The 20,840-nt window shown below is 37.4% G+C and overlaps 1 protein-coding gene across 1 annotated transcript; it reads left to right on the top strand.

Annotated features, from left to right (window-relative positions):
- The first annotated feature begins 3,821 nt into the window (after positions 1–3,821).
- LOC117993614 (uncharacterized) lies at positions 3,822–19,700 on the top strand. The gene is made up of 4 exons (XM_034981416.2): positions 3,822–3,958; positions 7,033–7,470; positions 16,145–16,320; positions 18,780–19,700. Exons 2-4 carry the CDS (start codon positions 7,044–7,046, stop codon positions 18,978–18,980), a joined length of 804 nt encoding a protein of 267 aa, XP_034837307.1. The 5' UTR covers positions 3,822–3,958; positions 7,033–7,043; the 3' UTR covers positions 18,981–19,700.
- Positions 19,701–20,840: the final 1,140 nt, after the last annotated feature.

The following is a 20,840-nucleotide window of genomic DNA, read 5'->3' as shown; positions in this document are numbered from 1 at the left end:
CGCTAACTCAGCGTCTTTCACAGAATGATTGCTCATTTGACATTGGTTGGTTTTTTTTAATAGACATAGCGAGCAAACGAGCAGGCGGGCCTGATGTTAAGTGATTACCGCCGCCCATGAACATTTGCAGCACCAGAGGAACCGCCGATGCGATGCCGGTCTTTTAGGAATTTGTTGGTCCGCCCCTTGAATAACCCCATGTTATAATCTAGTGGGAACACCGCCGATGGGAGTTGGTTCCACAGTTTGCACGTGCGTGGAAAGAAGGATCTGGCGCAGCGGACGGTCGAAGTGCACCAGACACCCAGGTGGTGAGGGTGAAATTCCTTACGGTGGCGCGCGGTGCGGTTGTAGAAAAAAGAGGGTGGAATGAGGTCAAAAAGCTCTTCAGAGCACTCCCCATTATACAGGCGATAGAACACGCATAGAGAGCTAACGTCTCTGCGGTGCTCCAGGCTTTCCAACGAGCCGGTTAGTTTGGGATCGTCCACAAGTCAAACAGCCCGCCTTTGGATCCGATCAAATGGAAGGAGTTGGTACTGGGGTGCTCCAGCCCAAAGGTGGGAGCAGTACTCCATGTGAGGGCGGGGTGGTTCTACATTGCTGCTTCATTGGGTGATACTAAATTACTGTTTCTTAGAAAACCTTCAATGGATTTAAAATAAATGTCAAATTAGCTCGGTGGCAATCATTCAGTGTTAGACATTGAGTTAACGAATCAGTAGGCTGGTGACAAAATGGTGTATGTCAATCAATCAGTTTATTTGCGTCCACTGCTGGACAAGAGCACGCCACGATACACGGTCCTCCGCCTTCCTTGTCTACTCACTTCCCGCTACTTTGAAACGGTATAGAATAGAATAGAATAGTATATAGGTAATTGCATGAAATAAAATTTTACAGGAGGAGCAAAAAAACTGAATGAAAGCTGTTGAAACTTTATTGTAATATAACTATATCGTTTCGAACTAAGTCACGAACTTTGGTCATAGTAGAATACGATACGTTTTGCACGATAAATCAAAAACCATTTTGCATAAAAATAAATAAAAATATGTTTTAAAATGTACAGGTAAAAAGCCCTTTCATATAACACCCCACTTGGTATAGTAATCATACTTTGAAAGTTGAAAATACTAATTATTTGTTCAAGAACATACTTTTTTGTGATGTAACCACAAATTCACGGTATTCTGATTTTTCCCTTAACGTGTGCTATGATCTACTTACTTGCCAAATTTCATGATTTCAGGTCACAGGAAGTAACCTAATCGGTTTTTTGACAGACAGACAACCAATTCACGGTTTTCTGATTTTTCCCTTTAGTACGTATGCTATGACCTACCGCCTACCTACTTGCCGAATTTCATGATTTTAGGTCAACGGAAAATATAGGTTTCTTGACAGACAGACAACGAAGTGTAATAAGGGTTCATTTTTCACTTTTGAGGTACGGAACCCTAAAAAGGACAATCACCTTTCGGTATCAATGGCCTGTAAGTTGTAAGTATAAGAAAGTGCAAGTGAAACCCTATAGGAATAGAAAACAAGGGTGTATTGTGTTACGACATTGCAGGGACTAACTAATAAGAAAAATGCATTTCTGTCTTTCTGTGTATAAGCTGTGGTAGCCTAGCGGTTAGGACGTCCGCCTTCTAATCGGGTTCGATCCCGGCACGCACCTCTAACTTTTCGGAGTTATGTGCGTTTTAAATCCATACTAATATTATAAATGCGAAAGTGTGTCTGTCTGTCTGTCTGTCTGTCTGCTAGCTTTTCACGGTTCAACCGTTCAACCGATTTTGGCGAAATTTGGTACAAAGGTAACTAGCAACCCGGGGAAGGACATAGGCTACTTTTTATCCCGGAAAATTTAAGAGTTCCCACAGGATTTTTAAAAACCTAAATCCACGCGTACGACGTCGCGGGCATCAGCTAGTAATTAAATATCACAGGAAAACATCGTGAGGAAACCTGCAATCCTGAGAGTTCTCCATAATGTTCTCAAAGGTGTGTGAAGTCTACCAATTCACACATGGCTAGCGTGGTAGACTATGGCCTAAGCCCTTCTCACTCTGAGAGGAGACCCGGCTCAGAAGTGAAAATTCTCAGTCGCATGCGATATCCGGCTGCTCGATTGCGAAAAAACTATATCAATCATTATTACAATCGCAATCGTTGCGATTGGCTGAATTTATGGTATTCTTGTTGCAACAATACATTCTGGCCAACAGTGAGCTAGCATCAACCGATCAGAGGTACCTGATTGCGATCGTGACATTGTAGCTGTCATTCTATCACAATCGAGCAGCGGGATCCTAAAACGCCTTATTACTTGACGTGGACGGTAATGCTGGGTTTCTAGTGGGTATACTGAAGGCTGTAACAATTATAGCCAGTGAGTCCCACACACCCGTAATTGCATTTTTAGCAACGAGAATTGAAATTCCAGGTAGGTATTATTGAAAATGATACAACCTTATCTAATAACTTTTTTTTTCCTCGATAATAGGATTTTAATCACAGAAATCATTTAATATTTCAATACAAAAAAAAACTATATATATAGTATATACATACAGAAAAAACTTCTCACTAAAAAAATTATATTTATAAAAAATATACGCCGTCCGAATGGTCATTTATGGGCATTGTGCCCGAAACACTGGCGCTATTACCTCGCTGAACGGCAAGCCTCAACCGTTGAGCGAAATAAGCACCAGCTCTTGGGTCACCAGACGCGTGGATCAGCTTTTGGGACACGACGTTTATAAAAGCTTTCGTGTCCGATGACCATGGGCCCAGAGTCTCAAACGCAAGCGCCGCGAAAACATAGTCCTTACTAATAACTTAAACATTGTACAAATCATGCCAGCGTGAAATGGTGCCAAGAATACTGGCTGAATCTCCACCAGGCTGATCCTTTGAGCAAAAATAAGCCAGCCTTTCTGTCACCGGATGAGGCAAATTGATTTTATTGGTATCTAGGTGTAATTTTCAAAAGTGATATCGTACACTTACACTTTAGAGATCTTGCACTAGTTTTGCTTATTCACTGTTCTTACTATCTCTACGCAGGAATTGCATACAATTATATTATTAAAAAAATAAAAGTAGGGAAAGCCGAGTGCGGTGGCTACTATGGTTTGGAAACCGGCCGGATCGTATTTTCCTAGGCATTAGAGATGGACCATTTCACAGTCGGGAGCATGTGAAAAATCATAATGAAATAGCCTCTTCATAATATGTAACAAACACTTGTTAAGCCATGTCACTAGAAGAATGTTAATTATACATGTGGAAGGAAAAAAGAGGAGAGGACGACCAAAGAAAAGGTGGATGGATTGCGTGAAAAAGAGGTGGATAATACGTTAACGAATGACAGGAGTGGAAGAAGACATGACACACTCATCCCTGCTCCCTGCATGTTAGAAATGGAAAAAATAACTAGTCTAAAATCAACGTAGCAAAAAATCGTTTGATACGTTCCACGAAAACAAGCTTTTCGTGAAACTTAACTATCCTTGAAAACACACCTAACCTGCGAAATATCAACATTCATCTTGATCATAATTCGTAGTTTAAAATATAATTAATGTAGCAAACGATTGTAAGTGCGAAAATTAAAAATCACTCTGTGAAAAATCGCCTGTGAAATCGCTGTGAAGAAAAGTAATAATTTCACCAAATGAAAATGATTTACAATAAGCAATCTTGCCCATCGCTACTAGGTACGGTGGCGGAATGGTTGTAGATCATTTAAATAGCGTAGTAACTGAACGTATTCTTGACATTGGACGTTGATCGGTGGTAGCGGCGTCACGAATTTGCATAAAAAATCTGGAAAGTTACAAAAAATTGTTACAAAAAAGCACATAGTTACTAAAAAGTGTGTGAAGTGTCGTGGTTGACAACACAAGTTTAATTTGTGCCCTTTAAGGAAATCGCAAGGTTATAGGTGAATGTTGTGCTATTATAATAAAAAAAAAAAAAAAACCTACTAAATAAAGAAATTAATATAAATTAAAATTAAAATTAAAATAACTAAAATATTATTTGATGTTCAAGAAGTAGAAGTAAAATCTTACTTCTACTTCTTATTCGCGTCCCGATGCACACGCCGCCAGTGATCGAATATCTGACCGGTCATATGCCCACCTATAACCTCAAGTATGACGTTATTGGATTGTCGTATATATATACCTCCTTTTTTATTTTTAGGGTTCCGTACCTACCTACCTCAAAAGGAAAAACGGAACCCTTATAGGATCACTTTGTTGTCTGTCTGTCGGTCTGTCAAGAAACCTACAGGGTACTTCCCGTTGACCTAGAATCATGAAATTTGGCAGGAAGGTAGGTCTTATAGCATTCGGGGGAAAATCTGAAACCGTGAATTTGTGGTTACATTACACAAAAAAATTAAATTGTGGTCATGAACTAATAATAATTATTATTTTCAATTTTCGAAGTAAGATAACTATACCTTTCAAGTGGGGTATCGTATGAAAGGTCTTCACCTGTGCATTCTAAAACCGATTTTTATTTATTATTATGCACCATTGTTTTTGAATTATCGTGCAAAATCTCAAAAAAATACGACTGTAGTACGGAACCCTCGTTGCGCAAGCCTGAATCGCTCTTGGCCGGTTTTTTTATTCAGATATAAGTTAGCCCTTGACTGCAATCTCACCTGGTGGAAAGTGATGATGTAGTCTAAGATGAAAGCGGGCTAACCTGGAAGGGCTATGGCAGTTTTTTTATTAAACCCACGCCCCTTTGGTTTCTACACGGCATCGTACCGGAACGTTTGCTTGGTGGCACGGCTTCGCCGGTAGGCTGGTAACTAGCCACGGCTGAAGCCGAATTTATCGGTGTCAATGATGATGATGATGAAATCGACATAGAAGTAAAAGCTATACCAGCTACTGTGCGGCTAGCCTAACTGCAGATTTGTGACCTTGTTCTAAGACCTGAGTTGACCTTCATTGACCTCTCCAAAGTTAGAACTTGGACTTACCTAAGAGCTTACAATATGTGACCTGAACTTTATCCACCCCCCACTTGCGATTTATGTTCCAAACTAGCTTATGCTCGCGACTTCGTCCGCGTGGACTTCAAAAAATTCCAAACCCCTTTTTTACCCCCTTAGGGGTTGAATTTTCCGTATGTAGCTTTTTAGCGGATGTCTACGTCATAATAGCTATCTGCTTGCCAAATTTCAGCCCGATCCATTCAGTAGTTTGAGCTGTGCGTTGATCACAGACAGACAGTCAGTCAGATTTTGCTTTTATATATTTAGACTAGCGGATACCTGGCGTGTGCTAGGTACTATGCTAAAAAACACTCTAAAACCATCATCTCATTATTGCCTTTCTAATTAAACCGGTTTGGGGTACATATCAGTTCGATAGTTTTGGTGGTTTTGACGTAAATTAGAACAGTCAGTCAGCGTTTCCTTAAGGTATATAATATATATTCACTAATTTACCTGCACCGGCTTTGCCTGGTTGGTTCTATTCCATAGGTAAATACGAATAATAATTATGTTATATTACAATACATAATATAAACATTCCTCGTGAAATGTTCTGAATGAAACTCGTATTAACTGCACTAAGCTTAGCCACCGAACAAAATTTTTTTCACCGATATTGAACTTGTTACTAATAGAGAAGAAAATATGATAATGTAGGTATGCATAGGTGTTAGATATTATGTTTGTGTAATATAATGGTTAAAAGACTTCTTTATAATAAGTTATTTTACTGATAGATGGTTTGGTACATATTATATAGCTGAAAAAGATGAATTTTAAGCCAGAGATACTTATAAATCCACGTCTAAAGACTTATGTATAATATTTTTCTTTTTTTTATCCTAAACTTAGGTTTTTGAAATTTTATTTTGGTGTTTTGATAAGTTAATTAAAATTCGAACAAAACAATCTTCTCAGGGGCTTATATTTTGAATACCTTTCGTCAAAGTTTTGCAATATCATTTGAAGGCTTTGAATATAAAGAATACCTTAGAACAGTATGACGGACTAACAGCGGAGTCTTAGTAATAAGTTCCCGTTTTTCTCTTTGGGTACGGAACCCTAAAAATGAACAAACAATTTCGTATTTATTTAGTTCAGTCAAAGTTGTACAAAGTGCGTTATTTTCCTTTTTATTAATTCATGAGGGTGACCTACCTATCCGTACGTAATTGGTACAAAATGTATTATTGTTCATCTTAAAAGTAAATAATAATGTTAATCAATCCGAAATAGTTTCTACTGGCTTTCAATCAAAGTCGATTTCGCAGTGTATCTGAAAATTCGTTTGGTACCTACTTTGGGCACTCAAAATGTAGGTAGTGCGAAATTTCATTTCTGCGAGTTAGTGAAGTTATTTGTTTTACTAGGTACGTGTAAATAAGGAACGTGATATGAATGTGCTCAGGCTCAGTTGAATATTTATTTTCCTTTATTAAAGTGTTTTGGTCCTTAAAGCCAAGGACATATTTAGCGGTACAGTGCGACAAGGCTATCTTGTCGCGTGGCGAAAATCGGAACTAACGTTGCCGTCAAGTGTCCCCTTTGTTCTTGATTGAATATTCTAAGCATTTGTTCTCTAACAGCGCCTCCCTGTCAATGTTATTGAAGTGCGAAGAGAGCCTTGTCGTACTGTATTGCGGAAGCGAAAAAAATTTACAAAGATAAAAAAACTCAGTGGGCGTGAACCATTTTGTCCACCACCACCAACCAATCATAAACCAAACTATGTTTTCGCCTGTTTTTGGAAAAGATAGTTCCCGTTGACCTAGAATCATGAAAAAAATCTAGGTAAATCTTACTGCACAGTTAAAGGAAAAAATCCGAAAACCGTGAATTTGTAGTTACATCATCAAATAAAATTAAAATATGTTGATGAAAAAATTATTTTACTAAATCAAAGTTTTAGACGTATGTCTGTACGATGATACGGAAACCTTTGTGTGAGAGTTCGTCTCGTACTTGACCGGTTTTTAATTTTTATTGTACTGTTTCAGGACTTATCAAGATGATTCTCAAATTGGCTGCATTCCAAATTATCGTCATAACTTTATCCGCTACTGCATTCGAAGATCGGTATCTCAGATATGTCAAAGATAGCTGTTATGTAAAGGGGGAAGCGTTCTCTTGTGTAAAATACAGAGCTCTGAAAATAGCTAAGAAAACCTTTTTCGGTGATATGAAAAATAACGAAACTATACAAGCAAGTGCAATGATCAGCTTAGTACCATTAGGTGATGAAACTATACAAAATCTAACAATTTCTGAAGAACTAGATTCGATACGAAATGAGCCGAGGGGCTTTTTGTCGGAGTGGACTGAAATAGCAAAGTATTTCATGAGCTTGGTTAAGGAGTTCTTCAAGATGAAAGCTTTGAGGGTCAATCTGCCTGAGGGGTCGAGGACTGTTGAAGAACAGGAGGTTGATGAAGATGGTGAGTTTGTTTTACTATAAGTAAAAGGTTTTTTTTTTATTCATATACAAGTTAGCCCTTGACTGCAATCTCACATGATGGTGACGATGCAGTCTAAGATGGAAGCGGGCTAACCTGGAAGGGGTATGGCAGTTTTTATTAAACCCATGCCCCTTTGGTTTCTACACGGCATCGTACCGGAACGCTAAATCGCTTGGTGCCAGGGTGGTGGAAGTTGGTTGATGCTGGTCGACTGCGTTGGGTGAGCAACGTTAACTGAAGACGATAACGACTGTTGGTTCGAATTTGACTTTTACCATTTTTCATGTATGTAGGTGCGTATGTCAGTTTGTTTAATCCACCATAACTACCTACTAAATGCCGGAACGGATTTGGTTAGAATTCCTACATTATCCCGAGTGACACTGGCTATAATTTTCTTTAATATTCAGTACGGTATGGCACTCATTTTTTTAATAATATTAATTGTCATTAAATTATTGTAATATTAATAATATTAATATATAATTGGATAGTTAAGTTGAACAACATAATGTTAGACTACAATGTGTCTAGTTTTAACACCAGTCAAAAAAATAACAGTAAGTAACTGTTATTTTTTGACTGGTGTTAAAAATAAATTCGATGTGGCAAAGCTAAACACCTTCATGATTATGATTTTTACTAAACAATTTAGAAACAACTACTAAACAATTTAGAAAACAATAAAGAGCCTCAATAGCTCAACCGGTATAGGAGTGGACTGAAAACCGAAAGGTCGACGGTTCAAACCCCGCCCGTTGCACTATTGTCGTACCTACTCCTAGCACAAGCTTGACGCTTAATTGGAGAGGAAAGGGGAATATTAGTCATTTAAAAAAATGGCTAATATTCTTTTTATTAAAAAAAAAAAAAAAATTTCATTACAGTGAAATAACTGTGTATATGATACCTACTTAGTTTAATTAAATAATAATGTCGACTCTCGGATACTGTCAACGGAGGCAGAGTACGGAAACAACGGAAAGAATTTTTAACAATTTTATTCATTTACAGCAGTCCCCGTTGAAGGGGAATAGATAACGGGGACAACGGGATAAGTTTTTTATAATTTTATTCAAATCCCGATGTCCCCGTTAACGGGGATACGGCTAACGGGGCAACGGGACTACATGTGAAATTCGTGCTAAGTCGAGGCGAGTCTGTTATGTACTCTATTCAAACTTATTGAATTTAACTAATTCATATCTCGTCCTCGTCTCGTCGCAGTAAATTAGTATCCGTTCCTGTAATCTATTAGGGCATGTCGTCGGTAGTCTAGATTGATTGATTATCCTAACCCTATCTAACGGAAGGGCTTAAATTAAATTGATTTAGATTTACTGTTCATCCACTTTTAGCCGTTAATTCGACTGACGGAGTTTTTTTTAATTTATCTTATGCTTAGCTTATGCTTGCGACTTTGTCCGCGTGGACTATACACATTTCAAACCCCTATTTCACCCCCATAGGGGTTGAATTTTTAAAAATTCTTAGCGGATGCCTATGTCATAATAGATATCTGCATGCCAAACTTCAGACTGATCCGTCCAATTCTTTGACCTGTGCGTTGATAGATTAGTCAGTCAGTCAGTCAGTCACCTTTTCCTTTCATATATTTAGATAATGCAGTTCTAGAGTTTGTAGTCCTACGCAGTACCAACGCAGTCACAGAATAATATAATAGTGGGCTATGTTATATGATTGACATAAAGGAGATAGCGCATTTGTAGAGCACTGTCTCTGTCGTTGAGACCGGCAACACGTCATATAGGTATGAGTAACAGAGACAACGCTCTAGCCGAAATATCATTCTAATTTCTAAAGGCCGATGTAGATTATTTTCTGCCGTGTACTGTACCGCAGTCTTGCGTTATGATGATTGACCAATCGCATAACTAACTCCCAAGAGAAGTCAGATGGTCAATGATCAAAGCCGACGCAATTTTGTTTTGGAGAAAATGTCAAAGGGTATTTGAATACGTATGGTTTGAGTGCAGTTAATCCTTGGATTACGAGTTATTAGGGCTATTCAAATATTTTGCGTCTTTAGTTGAGGCTTACTGAAATCTCCTTCAAGCACTCTCGACGCGAGCCCCAGAAAAACGATTTCAAACAATAAAGACTACGCACCTCTAACTTTTCGTTATGTGCGTTTTAAGTAGTTAAAATATCACTTGCTTTAACGGTGAAGGAAAACATCGTGAGGAAACCTGCATGCCAGAGAGTTCTCCATAATGTTCTTAAAGGTGTGTGAAGTCTGCCAATTCGCACCTGGCACTTGGCAGACTATGGCCAAAACCCTTCTCACTCAGAGAGGAGACCCGTGCTGTGTAGTGAGCCGGCAATGGTCATCAAATCATGATGATGATGATGATGATGAATATCCTTCCAAGGTACGGAATCCTTGGTGCATTAGCCTGACTCGAAGTTAACTGTTTTTTTTTATATTTTGTGTTAGCGATAGGTAGGTTTAGGTAGGTACTATAGTTTGCAAATTTTAGGTGTGAAATAAAACGCGAGTGAACGCAAAATAAGTAGTCCAATCTGAACATGAGGCGTATGTGCATTGTACCCACAAACAGATTTCAGTTATAAGTCCCCCAAACTGCTATTGCGCATGCGCTGGAACCATGTCTCATTAAAATCGAAATGACCTCATTTTGACGTCAGCCATCAGCGAGAAACTTAAGTCTAGTGCTGACGTCACTAAAATGACGGCCACGCTCATTAGCAATTTGCGGGACTTACAGGTTTGTATGGCTTCTTAGTCTATGTTCTGCGCAAACCACCATCTTGTAACTTCAGGAGTTACGACTGCGAAGTAAATATTGAGCTATTTTTTATTATGTTTGGATTCGTCTGCTTTATTCTCAAGGGTAGAGCTAAAACCAGAAACATAGTAGCATCTGAGTAAACAAGCTATAACGCGTAAAATTTAACTCCTCACACGCCATTTTAGCTTTATGTGTCCATGACAAAAGTACGATTTTAGTCCTTATTTTAAAGGTGAACCGTACTTTTGTCCTGACAGTTGTCCCCTGCAACATCAGGATTGAGGAGTCCTTATTTTAAAAATTAACCGTACTTTTGACATGACAGTTGTCCCCTGCAGCATCAGGATTGAGGAGTCCTTATTTTAAAAGTGAACCGTACTTTTGACATGACAGTTGACCTATAGAGTTAAAATGGCGCGTGAGGAGTCATTTTGTACGGAGTATAGTCCAATTAGTCCTTAAGGGTTGTTCTGTTGTACTGTTCATCCACTTTTAGCCGTTAATTCGACTGACGGAGTTTTTTTTAATTTATCTTATGCTTAGCTTATGCTTGCGACTTTGTCCGCGTGGACTATACACATTTCAAACCCCTATTTCACCCCCATAGGGGTTGAATTTTTAAAAATTCTTAGCGGATGCCTATGTCATAATAGATATCTGCATGCCAAACTTCAGACTGATCCGTCCAATTCTTTGACCTGTGCGTTGATAGATTAGTCAGTCAGTCAGTCAGTCACCTTTTCCTTTCATATATTTAGATAATGCAGTTCTAGAGTTTGTAGTCCTACGCAGTACCAACGCAGTCACAGAATAATATAATAGTGGGCTATGTTATATGATTGACATAAAGGAGATAGCGCATTTGTAGAGCACTGTCTCTGTCGTTGAGACCGGCAACACGTCATATAGGTATGAGTAACAGAGACAACGCTCTAGCCGAAATATCATTCTAATTTCTAAAGGCCGATGTAGATTATTTTCTGCCGTGTACTGTACCGCAGTCTTGCGTTATGATGATTGACCAATCGCATAACTAACTCCCAAGAGAAGTCAGATGGTCAATGATCAAAGCCGACGCAATTTTGTTTTGGAGAAAATGTCAAAGGGTATTTGAATACGTATGGTTTGAGTGCAGTTAATCCTTGGATTACGAGTTATTAGGGCTATTCAAATATTTTGCGTCTTTAGTTGAGGCTTACTGAAATCTCCTTCAAGCACTCTCGACGCGAGCCCCAGAAAAACGATTTCAAACAATAAAGACTACGCACCTCTAACTTTTCGTTATGTGCGTTTTAAGTAGTTAAAATATCACTTGCTTTAACGGTGAAGGAAAACATCGTGAGGAAACCTGCATGCCAGAGAGTTCTCCATAATGTTCTTAAAGGTGTGTGAAGTCTGCCAATTCGCACCTGGCACTTGGCAGACTATGGCCAAAACCCTTCTCACTCAGAGAGGAGACCCGTGCTGTGTAGTGAGCCGGCAATGGTCATCAAATCATGATGATGATGATGATGATGAATATCCTTCCAAGGTACGGAATCCTTGGTGCATTAGCCTGACTCGAAGTTAACTGTTTTTTTTTATATTTTGTGTTAGCGATAGGTAGGTTTAGGTAGGTACTATAGTTTGCAAATTTTAGGTGTGAAATAAAACGCGAGTGAACGCAAAATAAGTAGTCCAATCTGAACATGAGGCGTATGTGCATTGTACCCACAAACAGATTTCAGTTATAAGTCCCCCAAACTGCTATTGCGCATGCGCTGGAACCATGTCTCATTAAAATCGAAATGACCTCATTTTGACGTCAGCCATCAGCGAGAAACTTAAGTCTAGTGCTGACGTCACTAAAATGACGGCCACGCTCATTAGCAATTTGCGGGACTTACAGGTTTGTATGGCTTCTTAGTCTATGTTCTGCGCAAACCACCATCTTGTAACTTCAGGAGTTACGACTGCGAAGTAAATATTGAGCTATTTTTTATTATGTTTGGATTCGTCTGCTTTATTCTCAAGGGTAGAGCTAAAACCAGAAACATAGTAGCATCTGAGTAAACAAGCTATAACGCGTAAAATTTAACTCCTCACACGCCATTTTAGCTTTATGTGTCCATGACAAAAGTACGATTTTAGTCCTTATTTTAAAGGTGAACCGTACTTTTGTCCTGACAGTTGTCCCCTGCAACATCAGGATTGAGGAGTCCTTATTTTAAAAATTAACCGTACTTTTGACATGACAGTTGTCCCCTGCAGCATCAGGATTGAGGAGTCCTTATTTTAAAAGTGAACCGTACTTTTGACATGACAGTTGACCTATAGAGTTAAAATGGCGCGTGAGGAGTCATTTTGTACGGAGTATAGTCCAATTAGTCCTTAAGGGTTGCTCTAGATTAGTAATGCTCTAAACATGTTGGGTTTTGCCACAAAATATAAACAACAAAGCGGGCAAAACTAAATTGCGGCGGTTGGCTGCTGTTACGTCTTAACGTATGATTCCGAACCACGCTGCACGCAGCAGTGCTGCCGCAACAGTGGTGTCGCGGCACTACTGGTCCCCATACAATCTCTATAAGTTTATATGAGACTAGCTTATGCTCGCGACTTCGTCCGCGTGGACTACACAAATTTCAAACTCCTATTTCACCCCCTTAGGAGTTGAATTTTCAAAAATCCTTTCTTAGCGGATGCCTACGTCATAATAGCTATCTGCATACCAAATTTCAGCCCGATCCATCCAGTAGTTTGAGCTGTGCGTTGATAGATCAGTCAGTCAGTCAGTCAGTCACCTTTTCCTTTTATATATTTAGACTACATTCCGAGCTAGGCAGCAATGTCGCAGCAGCGATGCGATTGCTGCCTAGCTCGGAATGTAATCTCATATAAGCTTATAGAGATTGTATAGGGACCAGTAGTGCCGCGACAGCACTGTTGCGGCAGCACTGCAGCGTGCAGCGTGGTTCGGAAATCGGAATCATACCTTTACGATAAAACAGCTAGCTTTCCTTACTAAAATTAACTTTGGGTTCTAAATGTTGTACCTACCTATATAGTTACTAGTTTTATTAGCTTATTTTAATCTTAGTCGAAAACCTAGTACCACGGATACTATACGAATCCATATCCATACTAAATGTGTATGTCTGTATTTCTGTTGTCTTTTCGGAGCGGAAAAACTGACCCATCTTGATTAAAGCTTGCTTTAAATGAAACGGATATAGGCAACGACCTCTGGTAGTACTACGCACAAGGCATGTCATTCCAAACAAAACTTTTGCAACCTTCAATTTGTTTTTGTGTACGACGTCATACAAATTTTGACTTTATAAAACAAGTTTTTTAATCAGAAATAGATATAACATAGACTGCTTTTCATGTCACAAAAATAATAATACTTTTATTAGTTTCTCAGAAATAATCACCAGGTGAGAGAAAGGTTTTATAAATAGCTTTTGTAGCCTGTCCAAGTTTCTGAGCATTCAGTAGGCCAGTCGTTCAGGGTTGTCGTATCGTAGTCTTGCAAACGACATCGGAAAGTAGTCGTAAGTTTGAAAAAACCGGCCAAGTGCGAGTCAGGCTCGCGCAATGAGGGTTCCGTACTACAGTCGTATTTTTTCGACATTTTGCAGGATAATTCAAAAACTATGATACATAAAAATAAATAAAAATCTGTTTCAGAATGCACAGGTGAAGACCTTTCATATGATACCCCACTTGATATAGTCACTCACTTGGAAAGTTGAAAATACTAATTATTAGTTCATAACCACAATTTAATTTTTTTTGTGTGATCTAACCCTAAATTCACGGTTTTCAGATTTTTTCGCAAATATCAGCTATAAGATCTACCTACCTGCCAAATTTCATGATTCTAGGTCAACGGGAAGTACCCTGTAGGTTTCTTGACAGACAGACGGACAGACAGACATACAGACAACAAAGTGATCCTATAAAGGTTAAGTTTTTCCTTTTGAGGTACGGAACCCTAAAAATACTTATAAGTTAGTATATGACGTATAAGAGCATTTCTACGAATATATTAATTGTTATTATCACAGCACTTTGCATGTTCAAGATGGTTTTAGGTATTTCGTAAATACGTTGAAGCATACAAGAAATATTTGTGTACATCGAGAGACAAGAAAATCCTTTCAGTTTGGAGTGCCAGTGAAAGCTTTATCTGGTTGGCATTGTGTAAGATCGTAGATCGACGCGATCGTCCTATAGAACAAGGTCAGCCTATAATAGCTGATTAAGCTAGGCGAATGGATCACACAAGTAGAATTTTTCAGAAATCAATAAAAACTGTGTAACTCAAAGTAAACGAATTTTGAAAGACTTTTTTGGACTGAATATAGTATTTGAAGTCTTATATGCTTGACATATCGAATAATCTTTACAATTTTTAAATAATAATAGTTTAAAAAACCTGAAAAACTTTTCTATAATTGAAACAAAACAATCACATTTAATCAATATTTTGAAAGAACCACTTTATTAACAAGTTGTGTGATTCACTCAGAATATGCGTTTGCGCCAATAAAAGTACTTTTGAGAAAATCTTGACTTATGTGGTTATTGAAATTACTGATTCAATTTTATTTTATTCCAACAGATTATCGATATGCATGTGGGCTAACGGGAAGCCAAAGGGCCCATTCTTGGCCAAAATTCATCCATATTAATGTTATGAATACTAATAAAAAAACTTATTTAATGACGGAGATATTGCTCGTAACGGTTTGTGCGTAGGTAACACTCCGGCGTAATTAAAAGACGCTCAACTAATTCCGCTCGTAATGACAATCTTGGCAATGTGTGGATATTGCAATAATTCTTATTGAGAAATCAAATAAACAAAAAGTTTTATAAAAATTCCTCCGAGTTCTATGTCCGAAATAGTGCTTGATTCTTGAGCTTTGATCTCAGTCCTAATGCCTTTAATTAATTTCATTGATGGATGTACCTTCTTGGCCAAAAACCCTTTGACGAATGGGCGTTTCCCTTTCGGCAGATTATTTTGACTCAAGTTCATTACAATGATTTCAGACGGGTCAAGTCACCATATTGGTACTTAAATTTTTTAGAGTTTAGATAGAATTCTCAATTGCTTTTGTGTTGTATCATCAAATAAACTTTGGCAAAAGTGCCACTTTGTGTTCAAGGGTTTTGAGACAATAGACCAAGGCGTGAAAGAAACTTTCAACTTGAATGAGTGTACAACAACATATTCGACGAGCACAATATTATGTGCTGATTAACAGAAGATTGCGTAAACACGGGTTCGCGTTTTATTTTTCTAAAAAGCTTTTTAAACTGTAAAACGTAATAAACGAAACAATTTGATTGTCACTATCATATTATTACAATCCCTCATTTGCAAGTACAAGGCCATACAATTTCGATTAAACAAACACAGTTAAATATAATGAGGAAAAGTGTTAAATGCTGCATCGAAAGTAATTGGATTGAAACGTGGGAAGAAGAACGAAGCTAATTTGGAACTAATCTTTGTATCCGAGTAACTTTGAATTGCCAATTATTAGTTTTGGTGTCAGGTGAAACTTTAATATAAATTTTTTAAGTACCTATTTATTAGCTCGAAAGGTACGACATTTATTTATTTATTTACAGATGATGCCCGCGACTTTGGATTTAAGCTTTTATAAATCCAGTGGAAACTCTTTGATTTTCAGGGATAAAAAGCCTATGTTCTTCCCCGGGATGCAAGCTATATCTGTACCAAATTTCGGGAAAATCGATTGAAAGGATGGGCCGTGAAAGGCTAGCAGACTGACGGACAAACGGACACACTTTCACATTTACAATATCAGTATGGATAATATTATTATTGTTATATTGACCCTACAATTGTCACATTTCAGCCCGTGGTAAAAAAAAGAGGCTCGCTATAATGATCCCATTTCTGAACCTCCTGGCGACACTCAAGGTGAAGATGCTGCTCATCCCAATACTGCTCGCTGTTATGCTGATCAAGAAAGTGTTGCTGATTGCAGCATTGCTGCTGCCCGGTTTGCTTAGCACTTTGAAGGCTTGTAAGGTCAGTAAAGGGTGTTATCATGGTTCTGGACAACTTTTACTTATAACTTGATGGAAAGTGTTAGGTATGTTTAGCTTGAAACACGATTTTTGTTCGAAACTTACGCTCTATAATATATCCTCATATATAAAAGGAAAAGCTGACTGACTAACTGATCTACCAACGCACAGCTCAAACTAATGGACGGATCGGGCTGAAATTTGACACGCAGATAGCTTATGAGTTATGACGTAGATATCGGCTAAAAAAGAATTTTTGAAAATACAACCCCTAAAGGGGTAAAATAGGTGTTTGAAATTTGTGTAGTCCACGGACGAAGTCGCGGGAATAAGCTAGATCATTGATAAAAACGATTCGAACCGAAATTAATACCTCAAAAGAAAAAAGAAAACATCCCATCTTTTGATTCACGCATAAGAAAAATATTGAATCAAATGTTGAAATTGATTTTTCGATGGAATTTTATTTCTATTTTTGTAGATTTAATGAAAACCCCTTGTGTAAAAGACAATTTAGTTTTTCAACTAAAACTTTAATTAAATTGGTAAAGCAATAAAACCTTTTCAGGAGAACTTACAGTTTCCAGTAAGAGTAGGTAGAGATATTTACTGTCGCAAAGTCGCAAGACTATCCCAAAACTAATTAGATTTTTGTTACATTGGCTAGTAGGGATATAGATACCTACCCTTAACTTTTTCGTAGTTATGTTTACGTTTTAGGTATCACTTGCTTTAACATTAGTAAAGGATAACATTGTGAGGGTTTCCTCTTTAAAGACAACAGACAACTGTACCAAGTGGGGTATCAAATTATGAAAGGGCTTTACATGTACATGATAAAACAGATTTTAATTTATTTTTATGCATAATAGTATTTCAGTTTATAAAATTATATAATGAATTTTATAATCTTTAAAATAAAGATTTCACTTTTTGATCTGTTCTACAAAAATTCAAAACGCATGATACCGTAGCTGCCATGTTAATTCCGACTGTGACGTCACATGGATTAAAGTTGTAATGTATTTCACAAAGAAAACACTATTGTTTACCAATCCCTATGACGTTATGACAGCTCATGAACCTAAAAAGATGGAAGGCAGCGTTTTCGCGGCGAAATTTTAAATGCAACATGCATTTTCATTGCATTTATCGATCGATATTTTTTTTGTAAGTTTGTAGTTTATTATCACTTTAGGATCAAATTAAGACACTTTTCAAAAACCAGCCAAGTGCGAGTCAGGCTCGCGCAACGAGGGTTCCGTACTCCAGTCGTATTTTTTCGACATTTTGCAGTATAACTCAAAAACTATGATGCATAAAAATAAATAAAAGTCTGTTTTAGAATGCACAGGTGAAGCCCTTTCATATGATACCCCACTTGATATAGTTATCTTACTTCGAAAATTGAAAATACTAATTATTAGTTTAAGACCACAATTTAATTTTTTTTTTGTGTGATGTAACCACAAATTCACGGTTTTCAGATTTTTCTCCTAATACCAGCTATAAGACCTACCTACCTGCCAAATTTCATGATTCTAGGTCAACGGGAAGTACCCTCTAGGTTTCTTGACAGACCGACAACAAAGTGACAAAGTGACAAAAGAGTGGGTACGGAACCCTAAAAAGGGTAAAATATCCTATTGTATAACTAATATACAATGCTTGTAGCACTTCCAATGTCTACTAGGTATTATGTATAAATAGGTATATTATCACTTTATGCATAAATCAATAGACATAATCCATACAACTTTTATCATAAGCACTCGATATGGGCTTTTATTGATAAAGAGCACGCGAGTAGCATTTCTACTATTAAAATTCTAAGTATAGTACATTGATAATGAACTTGGAGTATACATTAACAAGTTTGAAATTAAAAGTTTTTGATATAAAAAACTTTTTAAAAGTCAAAGCTAGCTTAATGTACAATTTTTTTTGTGTCATTCATGTGTCATCTGATGAAAATTTGGTTCATGAAAAAAGTTGTCATAGCCTAGTGGTTAAGACGTCCGCCTTCTAATCGGAGGTCGCGGGTTTGATCCCGGGCACGCACCTCTAACTTTTCGGAGTTATGTGCGTTATAAGTAATTAAATATCACTTGCTTTAACGATGAAGGAAAACATCGTGAGGAAATCTGCATGCCTGAGAATTCTCCATAATGTTCTCAAAGGTGTGTGAAATCTACCAATCCGCACATGGCCAGCGTGGTAGACTATGGCCAAACCCTTCTCACTCTGAGAGGAGACCCGTGCTCTGTAGTGAGCCGGCGGTGGGTTGATCATGATGATGATGATGTGTCATCTCTCATCAGATAGATTCTTGTTTACCCATAAACATTTTATGCACAAGAGCATGAAAAGCATTTTAGTCCGCTTACAGCGAGCATAAAGTAGAACTTTACGATCATGAGAATTGAAAACGTCACTTTAATTTAATTATGTATGTTTCAGCAACACCACCACCCGATGTCCCACTACTCATACTTCGGGAGTGACTCTTCAGACTACAATGCGGACTACGCTAACACCTACTCCTACTCATCAGGTGGAGGCTATGGAAAGGACTGGCCTTCCAACCGCGCGTACTCCCTGTCAAAACACAGGCCTACGGCTGCGCCGGTGTATATCACTGCGCCGGGTGCTGTAGCTTAAATATTTTATTTTATACCTTTAAACCTAGACTTTATAAACCGAATTTTTCCGAAAATTTAATGTCATGTTCATCCAGAATATGTTGCCAGTAACAATATACTTTGTGACGGGTTATAATTACGAATCGGTAGTACAAACATCGACCTTTAGAAAGAGACAGCGGTGTCGTAGAGCGTTGTCTCTGTCGTTGAGACCGACAAACGTCACATATAGGTATGAGTGACAGAGACAACGCTCTACAAAGATGAAATCTAATTCTAAAAGTCGATGTAGGTACAATATTTCTTGCTGGCTACTATAATATAATAATTTACACTGTATTAGTGCTATGTTATCTATATGTTTTGTCTGTTAATACTTATTGGTTGGTAAGTAAGTAGTTAGTATTAATTTTGTAAGGTCAGTTTTCAAGCATTTACTATACATTAACTATTTTAAAAAACTTGTAAGTAATATTTATTGGTACTTGTAACTTTTTTATGGTCAATTCCATAAATCTAATTATTTAAAAGCCTTGACTTATATCTCTATATTACAATACTATTTGACGCCTCAATCGAATGAAAGCATAATCGGAAAAATCAATTTTATAGGAGACTAGCTTATGATCGCGACTTCGCCCGGGTGGACTACACAAAATTTAAACCCCTATTTTACCTCCTTAGGGGTGGAATTTTCAAAAATCCTTTCTTAGCGGATGCCTATGTCATAATAGCTCTGCATGCCAAATTTCAGTTCGATCCGTCCAGTAGTTTGAGCTGTGCGTTGATTGACAGATCTAATAAACACCCGAGAAACTAGAACGAAAGCTATTGTGGCAAGATTGTGGCCCAATGTGGTATATCTCTAAACTAAATTTAAATGTCAGGTGTAAATTTAGCGCTATCATTTTTCTTCGGGAGCATTATGATAGGGATAGTATAGTAATACATTTAGACATGCCATTTTAGTTTAGTTTGGAGATTGAATTAGTTATTTTAAAGCAGATGTCTCGCGGCTCATAAAAAACGGTCCCACTAAATCAGAGTTAATTATTATAACCAACTCTCGCTAATTCGGTCCAATTTTTGACACATCAGGAATGAAGACTTAGCTCCAAAGTTTGAAGCCATAATAAATTATGATAATTTGACTTCTATTGTCTGAGACTCTCACATTGTTATCTGAAATGCATAGTTGCAGCAAGAATACCATAAGTTCAAGTTAAAGTAAGAAGTTATCACCTAGTCCGTCAGAAAATTTGAGTGTAGGTATAGTATGCCAAAGCAAAAGACAGTGCGTTAAGCCGGCGTAAAATGGGAACTGCTGAAATCGTCTGAAAACCCGTCGATGGATAAAAATTGGTCTACTTACGACAAAAAGCTGTTGTCTGCGTTAGTTTTGTAATGTTTTATTCAACTTTAATGGGTATTAATTGTCTATTATAGCACTTAAAATACTTTAAGTAAAGCATTTTCTTCAACTTCTTTTGATACATTTTATTTATGTAATTATAATTTTTTGCGTTTGATTTAAGTATTGGTTAATGTTGATTTTGTAAGTAATTTATTTATTTATCGCTAAGGTATAGTTAATTAATTTATTCTATTTATTTTAATTCATAGGACAAAAAAAATTATGAATTATATATATTTAAATGTACTTACGCTTTTATTTCTCGTTTTGAATAAATAGATATATAAACTTATTATAGGAACTTGACAATCCGCGACTGGCAAACGCAATGGACTATGGCCTAATAGTTTTCTCATTCTGAGAAGCGAGACTCGGTTAGTAGATCCAGTGGTGTTAGGCAAATAAATAGCCATTTTAGCACAATGTGCTGTATATTTTTATAGAAAGCCGGATCTATCTACAGCT

This window comes from Maniola hyperantus, chromosome 24 (genome assembly GCF_902806685.2).
Source record: "Maniola hyperantus chromosome 24, iAphHyp1.2, whole genome shotgun sequence".
NCBI classification, from domain to species: Eukaryota; Metazoa; Arthropoda; class Insecta; order Lepidoptera; family Nymphalidae; genus Maniola; species Maniola hyperantus.
This window is presented reverse-complemented; position numbering and strand designations above follow the sequence as displayed.